Consider the following 12640-nt stretch of genomic DNA (forward strand, 5'->3'; position numbering starts at 1 on the left):
CCAACGGTGTACAAGGGTTCGCTTTTCTCCACATCCTTGCCAACACATAACTCTTGTTTTCTTGATGCTAACCATTCTAACTGGTGTGATGTGATATCTCATTGTGGTTTTGATTTGCATTTCCCTAATGACTAGTGATGTTGAGCATCTTTTCACATACCTATGGCCATTAACAACACTACTTCTGTAAACTCATTAAGACACATTATTTTTTTCACACTACACTCTCAGCTCTTACAGTATAGCAGGTACTCAAAAATTATTTATGTCAAAAAATGGCCAAAAACAACAGGAATGCAGAGCAATGGAGGTAGTACGGTGGACAACTGAAAATGCTTTGAGAATGAGAGTAACCAAGAAAAACAACAGTAAAGATGAGATGGGCAAAAACTGGACTACTGACAAATTTAAGAATGATGAATATTCAAAAAGTGAATCAAAAGGAGAACATTTTTTGTAAGAGTGGTATCTGGAGGTTTGATTCAAAAAATCAGTATTTTAAGTCACTTATAAAGATTAGAATCTCTAATGTGATATTCTTCAAAAAACATTTTAAAGTTGTCAACCTCTGGACTAATAAATTCCCTTATGTTCATTTGTTCAGTACACATTAACTCACCTGCGAAGCTCTGTCTTGGGAATTCTTCCTCCAATACCCATGGCTCCTCTCCTTGCTCCAGCCTGAAGATCACCTCTGGTTTGGTAACACAATACCCTGTCAAAGTGAAATAATTTAGGACTTGGACCGCGTGGCCTAGACTTCAGGGCCTCTGAAAGAGGAGGAAGCTTCTAGAGCTGGTCAATGAAAGTGCCACTGAACATTTCCTTGGAGAAGTAAATACAAATGTCTTCCTGGTGCCCAGAAATGACCAATAAACATTGACTCCTGACTTCCAATCTTAAATATCATTAAACTCTACAGAATGTCCATATGCTTCTTAATTAAAAGCATTTTTTTTCATTATAAATTTGTGGCCAGGATGAGGGTCTGATTTAATTCTCATGCATTTATTATTACTTGATGCCTTAGTCAGTTCGGGCTGTTATAACAGAATACCACAGACCAGGAGGCTTAAACAACAGAAATTTATTTCTCACAGTCTGGAGGCTGAGAAGTCTGAGATCAGGGTGCCAGCATGGTCAGAACCTGGTGAGGCCTCTCTTCCCGGTTTGCAGATAGCTATCTTTTTGCTGTGTCCTCACATGGTGGAGAACGCAGAAAGATCCTTTTTCTCCTCCTGTTTTTGTAAGTGCATTAATCCCACCATGAGGATCTAATAATTTAATCTAACCCTAATTGAGGCTTAGGGTTTAACAGAAAATGTTTAAATGCCATTTAGAATTACATAATAAACAGACCTTACCCACTGAGACAAGGTTACTGTAGTTCTCCAGCATCACATCTTTGTACAGGGACCTCTGAGTTGGGTCCAGGTGCTGCCACTCCTCTTGGGTGAAGCCCACAGTCACATCCTTAAATGATACCGATCCCTGGAATTTCTGTTCAATCTGAAATGTTCAGAGGTAAGGTGACATGGAAAAAGATGTATGGAAACAAATCCTTACCATGATTACTGTTTACAGATTACCAAATTGGTTTGCAGAATGTTTCTTTTGTTTTATACTCTGGGAGAAGAAGAGAAATCATAGTAGAAATATTCTGCCATTGCATTATTAATTATCAAGTCCCCACAATGGATCTGGAACTATGCTAGTTCTTGGAAATACTAAGATTACTAAAAATCATCCTGTATTCAAGAAGCATATAATCTGGTAAGAAAACTTGCAGTAATGTTACAAGCACTATTGTTAGAGTACACACATAATAGATTAATGTAAATGAGAAGCAAAACTAGTTCTATTTTGAGCTTCACTGAGGAACAGCAGCTGTTGGATAAAGAGTAACACTGTGTTCTTCATGAACACAGGGCCAGGGCACAGGCAAAGGCAGGGGCCCTCTAACATCTTCGGGAAATGAGCAAAAAGGCAAACAGCAGAGGAGGAGGAGTTGAGATAAGAAAAAGGGCCATGGAGGTATTCAAGGAACAGATTACAGAGTAACTTCAGACCAACAGTCTCCAAAGTATGTGATAACTTTCCACATTAAAGAATATTTTTGAACACTACAGAAGTTTATATTTATAAACTATAGAAATAAACTAATAAATTTATTATGAACTTTAGTTCTATTCTTAGACTTAAAATGTAAAAAAAGTCTAATATTTTATTTCACTACAATACATATTCTAGGTTCCAATCCTTCAATTCAGAGACAATAATTAGGATGTGTAGAAAATGAGACAGGAAAGATTTTGGAACTACTGAACTTGAAATGTCTGTAAATCATATAAGAGAAGATATTCAATTGTATTGTTTTTGATATCATCCAGAGTTCATGCCTCTACTTGAGGGATCACTGCTGCAGAGAAAGAGGAGCCAAAGAAGAGATTCAAGGATAAACTGAAAGTATGTGACCAGGTTTTTATTTCAGAACCAATTCTCTTTTTTAAAAAAGGGAAGGGAAAGCTAAAGTACACAACACCACCATTGACATAAACTACTAAAGTAGAAACTGGGATGCAAGTAGAACACTGATGAAAGGAGATAGACAGCAACAGAATGTGATCAGCAATTCACTGGCAGAAAAGGAAATGTTTTCTCAGGGTATATGCATGAACAGCTCTACCGATACTAGAGTCACAAAGCAAGCCAGGAACATTAGAAGAAAATAGATTGGGCACTATATTTTAGCAAGATATGTCTTAACTATAATAAATCTGAAGCATAATACTAGAGGTGTAGAATGAAAATAAGAACTTGGTAGACATTAATAGTTTAGTAGTGTTTGAAGTCATCAAGAATGAATCAGAAGGCTCTCAGAAAATTAAGAGTAAAAATAAAAAAGACTGGAAGCTGAGGGAAAATCACTTTTTAACTAGCTTACAGAAAAAGAACAGGTCATGAAGACCAAGACGGAATTTTCTGAAAGGTAGAATTACGAGAAAGAATAGTTTTTAAACCTAAGAGATGATGATATGACCAACTCAGTAAATACAGAAAAGCAGGATTTAAAAAAAAAAAAAACCTCTTGGCAAACTAGAAATAGAAAGGAATTTTCTCAATGTGATAAAGGATTTTTACAAATACCCCCAGCAAATATCACACTTACTGGTAAAATATGGAAAGTGTCCCACTTAAAATTAGGAGCAAGATAAAGACACCTAGTATCTCCAATTTTATTCAACATTTTTCTGAAGTTCTTAGAGTAATATAGTACAACAATCAAGTACACAGAAAATCCAAATAAAAGTATCTAAAATAAAAGTTTTAGAAATCAGATACAAGTTCAGTATAGCAAATTTCAGAAAATTAAATTTTTTAAAGGTACAACTCACAATAGCAAGAAAAATATGAAAATCTTTACAAGAAATAAAATGAAGGAAAATAAGAAGACCCAAATAACTGGAGGGATGTAACAAATTCCTGGATAGGCAGGCTCAATATTATAAAATATTATAATATTATAAAAATATCAATTCTCTCCATGCTGATGTACAAATTCATAGCAATTTCAAACAAAATCCCAGACAAGCTAATTTTGAAATATGTGAAAATGCAAAGGGTAAAAATCGACAAAACAATCTTGAAGAAAAAATTAAGCCAGAAAGAGTATCATTTATCACGTATAATTATCAATATACCATAATTAAAACAGTGTGATACTGGCATAAGAATTTTCATATCAACAGAATGGAAGAAGAGTCCAAAAACAGACCCACACATATATGTCACTTGATTTATGACAAGGGTAACAGAAGGACAATCATTTCAATAAATGATGCTAGTTTAATTATTGATATAATAAACATTTATTGCTACCTTAAGTATAAAGAGAAATATATTTTAGATGGTATATAGATCTAAATTTGAAAAAACAATAAAAATTTTAGAAAATGCCATAAGAAATACCTTCATGACCTCAGGATAGGTAAAGATTTCTTAAACGGGACACAAATTATATAATAATACTATAATATTAAGAACCTACCCCTATCAAATGACAGAAAGAGAATAAAAATTCAACACACAGAGTGGGAGAAGGCATTTAGAATACATATACCTGACAAAGAAGTCCTATCCCCAATAAAGAAAGACATTTTATAAATTAACGAGGAAAAAAAAGGCAAGTCATCTTGGTAACTAAACTGACAGCAAACCCTTCCAACAGAAACTATGAAAATGAGAAGACACTGGGTAAAAATTTGAATAGGCCGTTTGCAAATAAGAAAACAAAAATGGAACGTCATTTTAAGCAGCTAGGAAAAATGCCACTAGAAAATTCCAAATCCAGCAAAAATATTCTTCTGAAATGAATATATTTTCCACATAAGGGTTGAAAAAGTTATCAACAGTACACACAGACAAGAAATACTACAGTTATGGAAAATGATACCTGATGGAAGCACAAAACTTCGGGAAGTAATAAAGAAAACTGAAAATGGACTTTGAAGCGACAAGTGATGTCTTCTGGAATCTGTGACAAACACAAAAGTAAAATACAGCAAAACACTAGTAAAAGGATACTTAAACTGTTTTAAGATTCTTGTATTGCCTGTCAAGTGGTAAAGCACTATTAAAGTAGACAAAAATAAGAAAACTGTAGAGGAAAAGCTCAATTCCTCTGTTTCATTCTACTCAGGTCACCAAAATTGTGGGAGTTTTTCCCACTCCAAGGAATTAACTCAACTCTGACACTATAGCGTCAGATCCCAGGCTCAGTCCCACAACACCACTCCCACTTCAGACACGAATTGCAAATCCAGATTGTCACCCGTACATCTCACCACTGGATATAAATCAAGGTTCCCACACCCTCCTCTTTTGGTTCAATAATTTGATAGAGTGGCTCACAGAACACAGGAAAATGATTTACTTACTAGATTAATGGTTTATTATAAAAGGATACAACTCAGGAACACCCAGAAAGAAGAGATACACAAAGCAAGAATGGGTAAAAGGATACAGAACTTCCATGCCCTCTCAGAGCTCGCCACCCTCCCAGTACCTCCACATGTTCAACAACCTGGAAGCTCTCTGAATCCCATAAATTCAAGGACTATTATGGAGGTTTCATTATATAGTCATGATAGATTAAAGCACAGGTCATTAGCAACTAATTCAACCTCCAGCCCCTCACCCCTCCTCAGAGAGTTCCAACCCTCTAATCACATGGTTAGTGTTCCTGGTACCCGTACCTCATTCTTAGAGGCATTCCAAAAGTCACCTCATTAACACAAACTCAGGTGTGGTTGAAAGCGGCTTGTTATGAACAACAAAAGACACCAATTCCACCTTAATTTCTCTGGAGCTACTTCAGGAACTGGGAACAAAAACTAAATATTATAACAACAGATGCCCCTACAGCTCTTAGGGATATTATTAGAGTTTTAGGAGCTAAGTTAAGGAATTCTGGAGGAACACCAAATAAATATTCATTACATATAACAACATCACAAACGCAAACTGTAATATCTATAGTAAAAACTAAAAAATACAAAATTTTATAACTAAAAAGCTACTAGATATAAAAAGAAAAAATGCCTCTCAAAAGGAGAATGGGTAAGTAAATTGTAGTATTTTCATGCAGTGGAACACTATGCAGTAATACAAGGAATAAACTACTGGTACAGGCAGCAACATGGGTGAATCTAACATATATTGAATGAAAAAGCCTCATATAAAAGTGTACACACTAATTCTATACATCTAAGTTTCAATAACAGACAAGATTAACAAATAATGACAGAACAGTGCCACATAAGGGAAGGGGAGTTGTTAAAGATTGGAAAGGTCAGAAAGGAACCTGAAGGGGTGCTGGAAATGTTAAATATCTTGACCTAGTTGGTAGTTACTAGGACATATATGTGTTATTTTTTTAAAAAAAGCAGTATACAGTTACAATGAATGCACCTTACACACTTTACTGAATTATGACATAGCAAAAAACAAAACCAAAAAAACCAGAATGCAAACAAGGAGGAAAATGGCATGTATGAAATGGTGAATGAATTCATAAAAGCAGCAATAACAAGATGCTAGTAAAGTGACAGCCAGCAGCTGTAGGAGTTTGCAACAGGATAATTTATACCTTCTGAAAGGAAAGGTATGAAGCTGTGACATTTTCTTATGCTGCTAATAAAGAACATGTAAGTAAAATCTTTTTATCTGTTGATGCAGATATATATCATGAGTACCAAGGCTGAGATTCCTTAAATATCTGAAGAGGGAGAGTACACTGAGTGAGAAGTAAAGTAACATAAGTTTACGAAGAGGTAAGGTGGAGAGAGATGATAAAATTTAGGTATCTTATGTTAAAACAGAATATTGCATTGTAAAGCTCAGCGTCGAAAAAACAAAACAGAATAAAATAAAACATGTAATGAACAACCAACAAGAAAAAGTACAAATAAATATACCGTGGGATGGAAGGACTAAAACCAAACAACAATAAATGAAAATAGGTTAAATCACTCAATGTAGAAAACAGTTATCTTAAGCTTGAAAGGCCCACGTTTTCTTTCTTTTTATTTTTGACCAGAAAAAAATCCTAAGGAAAACAAAACAGGATTTTGTTTACATCTCTATTGTAGGACTTGTAATAATACAAAAATTATGTATTTGTTTTAATGCCCTACATAATTCTAAGAGTTTCTCCTTATAAGGAGTTATAAATATATATCTCATTCTTCTTAGAATCCTCAGCCTCTGGCACACAATAGGACACATAATAAATATTCATAAATGGTTTCTGGAAGAATGAATAAAGAACCAATTAAGTTACATTAAGTGAATATTAATTTCAGGAAAAGGGAGACTTATCTGTGATAAAAATAGCTGTGGTCAAGTGGAACAAAGAGCCCAGACATAAACCCACACTTATGTAGTCAACTGATTTTTGACAGGGTGCCAATAATACACAATGGGGAAAGGACAGTCTCTGCAGTAACTGGTGTTGGGGAAACTGGATATCCACATGCAAAAGAATAAAACTGGACCCTGATCTTATACCACTCACAACAATGAACTTGAAATAGGTCAAAGACTTACACATAAGACCTGATACCATAAAACCCCTGAAGAAAACATAGGGAAGAAGCTCCTTGACATGGTTCTTGGCAATGATTCTTGGATAAGACACCAAAAGCACAGACAACAAAAGCTAAAATAAACTAGTAAAACTACATCAAACGTAAGAGCCTCTGCACAGCAAAGGAAACAATCAAGAAACTGAAAAGGCAACCTACAGAAAGGGAGAAAATATTAAAACATGTTTCTGATAATGGGTTAATATCCAAAATCTAAAAAGAACTCATACAACTCAAAAGCAAAAAAGCAAATAATCCAATTGAAAAATGGTTAAAGGACCTCAATAAGCATTTTTCCAAAGACATATGAATGGCTAACAGGTATATGAACAGGTGTTCAACATCACTAATCATCAAATGCAAACAAAATCACAAGGAGATATCACCTCACACCTTAAAATGGCTATCATCAGAAAGACAAGAAATAACAAATGCTGGCAAGGATGTAGAGACAAGGGAAGCCTTGTGCACTGCTGGTAGGAATGTAAACTGGTGCAGCCACTATGGAGGACACTATAGTGGCTCCTCAAAAAATTTAAAATAGAACTACTATATGATCAAGCAATTCCACTTCTGGGTATAAACCCAAAAGAAACAAAATCACTATCCCAAAGAGATATCTGCACCCTCATGTTCATTGCAGCATTATTTACAATAGCCAAAACATGGAAACAGCCTAAGGGGTCCATCAACATATGAATGAATAATGAAAATGTAATGAATATATACAATGGAATACTATTCAGCGATAAAAAGAAGGAAATTCTGCCACTGGAAACAATGTGGCTGGACTTATACTAAGTGAAATAAGTCAGACAATGAAAGAAAAATACTACTGGTAGCACTTATATGTGGAATCTAAAAATAACAACAAAAACAACAATAAAAGCCAATTTCATAGAAAGAGAATGAAATGGGGGTTGCCGGGGGTTGCCAAGGGCTGGGGGAATGGGGAAATGGAATGATGTAAGTTAAAAGGTATAAAATTTCAGTTATTATAACTTCAGAGGATCTAATGTACAGTATGGTGACTATAATTAATTATACAGTATTGTATACTTGAAATTTGCTGAGAGTGTATCTCAAGCATTCTCACCATCAAAAAAAAAGAGTTAACTATGTGAGGTGATGGATGTGTCAATTATCTTGATCCTGGTTATCATCCCACAATATATATGCATATCATATCATCACATTGTACACCTGAAATATGTACAATGATATAATTATATTTATTGGTATAATTATATTTGTTGATACAATTATATTTGTTGACCTAATCCCCATGTATAAAATAAGTAATCTTATTCTGACTCCTGGTTTTAGCTTAACGTTATTCTTCAGATTTCTTTAGATAACTTAATTTGTCATTGTCACCTCTTTCTTTGTGATTTTTGTAATTTTTATTGAAGTATAATATATATACAAAAACAATGCACAAGTGTACTTAAGTGTACAAATGGCTCAATGAATTTTCACAGTGAACACACCCACTGAACCAGAATCCAGGTCAAGAAACGAAACTTTACCTTAAATCCAGAAGTTCCCGCATGCCCCTATCTACTGCCTACACCCTATCTTACTCTCACATGATAACCACAATGACATACCACTATACACACTTAGATGTCCAAAACGAAAAAGTCAGAAAACACCAAATGGAGATATTGGCAAGAACATGAAGCAACTGAAACCTTCATACCTTGTTAGTGGGAGTATAAGTAAACATATACACATTGGAAAAACATTTGGGAATTTCTTCTCAAGCCATATATAGTAATTCCTCCCCTAGTTATACACCCAACATGTGTGTTTTTCTTAACCAAAGGCCTGTAGAAAATGTTCACAGCAGTTTTGTTTATAATAGCCAAAACCTAGAGAGAGCCCAAATGCCCACCAATACGATGGAGAAATAAACGGTAGCATAGTCATATAGTAGAATACTATACAGCAATGAAAAGAAGTAGATATACTTAGCAAAAAGAATGAATCTCACAGAAACTATATCGAGTGAAAGCCATACACAGAAGCAAAAGTAATCAACAATAACAGAAGTCAGAATAATGAGGAACTTGGAGCACCAGGGAATCTCATGGGATACTTAAGTTTGACACTTAAGTTATGTACACTTTACTTCAATGAACTGAGGAAAAAAATACAAATATTTTTTGGAATTTACAACATCCGTTTGACTGAAAGTCTCTGAAATAAAACTGATACACTGTTCGTGAAACAAATAGCCCAAAACAAAAAATTATGAAATATCAAAACAAAATCAAGGCACTTTTTTAGGAGTGACGTGGAAATACAAAATTTTTCTGAAGTTCTTCTCTAGCTTAGATGAAAGACGAGCAATGGAAAATCAAAAGATCTTAATGAGAAAGTATTATTTAACATACATATGTTAATAAAGAAATACAGATTCAATTACAACAGTTACTAATGTGTTGGTAATCAGAACCAAAAAGCAGCAATCTACCAAATTAGAAAAAAAAGAAAATAAATGTGACTAGCAGTGCATAAAGAACCAGAAAGTGTGACAAAAAATATAATATAAAGAACATAAAAAATATCAATGATGTCATACTAAGATATACATTAAACTAAATAGCAAAAACAGCAACTAAGCTATAAAATGGCATATGAATGTGCTAAATTTCTTATCGATGACAGACATACCTGACTTGAAAAACAAAACCTGCCACAGGTTATTTGTAAGAAAAGAACATGAAAATTTGAAAATGAAATGATGGGCAAAAATCAAACATGCTGCAGAAAATGTAAGTAAAATAAAAGTAGGTTTGGCTATATTTACATGAGATAAGGTAACACTGAGGGCCAAAAGAATTAAATGAGCAAAGATGATTCTCCAAGAAGAGAAATACACTAAGTCCCCTACATATGAACGAGTTCTGTTCTGAGAGCATGTTCGTAAGTCCAATTTGTTTGTAAGTCCAATAAAGATAGCCTAGGAACCCAACTAACACAATTGGCTATATAGTACTGTACTGTAATAGGTTTATAATACTTTTCACACAAATAATACATAAAGAAACAAACACAAAAAATAAAGAAAACATTTTTAATCTTACAGTACAGTCCTTTGAAAAGTACAGTAGTACAGTACAACAGCTGCCATCCAGGGGCTGGCACTGAGTGAACAGGCAAGAAGAGTTACTGACTGGAGGAGGGAGAGGAGGTGGGAAATAGTAGAGCTGAAGGATAGTCAGCAATAGGAGACGGAGGGCAAGCTACACGTGACAATGTAAGCTAGACATGTGAACTAACTTACATGACTGGACATGCGAACACACATTTGCATCTTTGAAAGTTCACAACTTCAAGGTTCGTATGTAAGGGACCTACTGTAATTTGGGTAATTTTCTTTTTGGCACCAGATATCATAAAGGCCAATAACATAAGGAAAAAACTACTGTTAAGTATAAAGATACTATGATTAAGACACACTCACATATCCATGAAAATACAGGAGGTAGGAAAACAAAAGAAAATGTCATATGAAATCCCAGAGAATACAGATGTTTTCTTTAGAAACTTTAAGAAACTACCAAAATTGATTTAGAAATAGATGGAAAATTAGTCTAAAGATCAAAAGCCAGAAATATGATTTAATAATCAATTGAAGGGCTTCCCTGGTGGCGCAGTAGTTAAGAATCCGCCTGCCAGTTCAAGGGACATGGGTTTGAGCCCTGGCCTGGGAAGATCCCACATGCCGTGGAGCAACTAAGCCCGTGCGCCACAACTACTGAGCCTGAGCTCTAGAGCCCGCAAGCCACAACTACTGAGCCTACATGCCACAACTATTGAGGCTTGCGCGCCTAGAGCCCGTGCTGTGCAACAACAGAGGTCATGACAATGAGAAGCCCGCACACCGCAATGAAGAGTAGCCCCCTCTCACCGCAACTAGAGAAAGCCCGCGCATATCAACGAAGACCCAACACAGCTAAAAATAAAATAAATAAATATAAATCAATAAATTTATTTTTTTAAAAAATCAACTGAAGATCTTAAAGATCTACCATAAAAAAACCACCAGTGCCAGATGTTTTTAGAATTAAAAGTCTAGCCAGCAATAAATAAAATGACAACCCACGTAATTTAAACAGCCCATGCCACAGGAAAATACATAACTATCACATACTTAATACCAAAACAAAATATTGGTCAAGAACAGGTCATATTTAATTCTGATACAAAATTGTAAATAAAACTTCGGCAATCTCAATTCACACCAGTCTATTAAGAGAGTAATTCAGCATGTCCAACCAGAACACTCCAGGTTCCAACTAGGTTTCAGTAAAGCAGATTATTTTGTTTCCACTATGTTTTCCAAACACTTAAAAACAGTCTATAATTTTGAACTAAAGTTCAAAAAATATTTGCTGAATGAATAACTTAGTATATTTTTTCCAAAAACTCAAGCTTAAGTTAGACACATGGGAGTTTCAGGTGTTGGAATTACCTGACAGAGACTTAACAATCTGTTTAATCTGTGGTTAAAATAATGAAGGAAAAAACGATGGCAAGATGGATGACTTCAACAGGGAACTGAAAACTATGAAAAAGACTGAAGATAAATGGAAAAACTTAAAAGCAGCTAAAGATAAAGGAAAAAATGCACCCTAAATTGCAGAATATATATACTTTTCAAGTTTACACAGACCTTTTGTACCAAAATTGACCGCAGTCTGGGACACAAAGCAGATTTCAACAAACTTCAAAGATCTGACATCACACAGAGAATTTTCTTTTTACACAGTTTTTAAGATACAAAACAGTGGGTTAAATCATTTTTCAAAAATGATTATAGATAAATTGCATGGGGAAAAAAGTAACCTGATGTCTTCCACATACAAAAGTGAACATCAATTCCATTAAAACAGGCATAAATGTGAAAGCCAAAACAATAAATATTTTTAAAATAACAAAGGAGATTAACCCCACGACTTTGGAGTAGGAAAATTAATTTTAAACGGACACAAATAACACCTACACTAACAAACTTAATAAACTAATCTAGAAATTGGCAAACTTTTCTTTGTAAACAGTCAGACAGTAAATATTTTAGGCTTTGAGGGCCCAATGGTCTCTGTCACTTCACTACTGAACTTCTCCACTAAAGCCACAGATTATATGTAAATGAATCACCAGGGAGGTATTGGGATGTTGAGAGGGGCACAAGAGAAGCTTCAGGAGTGCTAGTAATATCTGTTTTGACCTATGTGTTAGTTACATGGGCAATGGATTTGTAATAATTCATTGAGTTCTATAGTTAAGATCTGTGACTTTTCTATAAACCTGCTATACATATAGAAATAAGATTTATTAAAAACTAAGATACACTTTAATTTATTGATCAAAGAAGGCATGAGAATAGAAACTGAAGCCTGCATATAAAAAAAAAAAGCACTACATATTGATACCTGGATTTTGTAGTTAAAGTGGTACACAGAGGGTAATTACATCTTTAAATG

General features: G+C 34.5%; 1 protein-coding gene across 1 annotated transcript in view; it reads right to left on the reverse strand.

Moving 5' to 3' along the window:
• The window catches only part of LOC309604754 (uncharacterized protein), a 51463-nt gene that overhangs the window by 33679 nt on the left and 5144 nt on the right, over positions 1-12640 (reverse strand). The window contains exons 3-5 of the mRNA XM_082339686.1: positions 4454-4534; positions 1365-1509; positions 620-715 (exon numbers count right to left, since the gene is read on the reverse strand). Of these exons, the coding sequence (XP_082195812.1) occupies positions 620-715; positions 1365-1509; positions 4454-4534 (322 nt within the window). The remainder of the gene's footprint in view (positions 1-619; positions 716-1364; positions 1510-4453; positions 4535-12640) is intronic.

This window comes from Balaenoptera borealis, assembly GCF_965194805.1.
Source record: "Balaenoptera borealis genome assembly, chromosome: 10".
Lineage (NCBI taxonomy): Eukaryota > Metazoa > Chordata > Mammalia > Artiodactyla > Balaenopteridae > Balaenoptera > Balaenoptera borealis.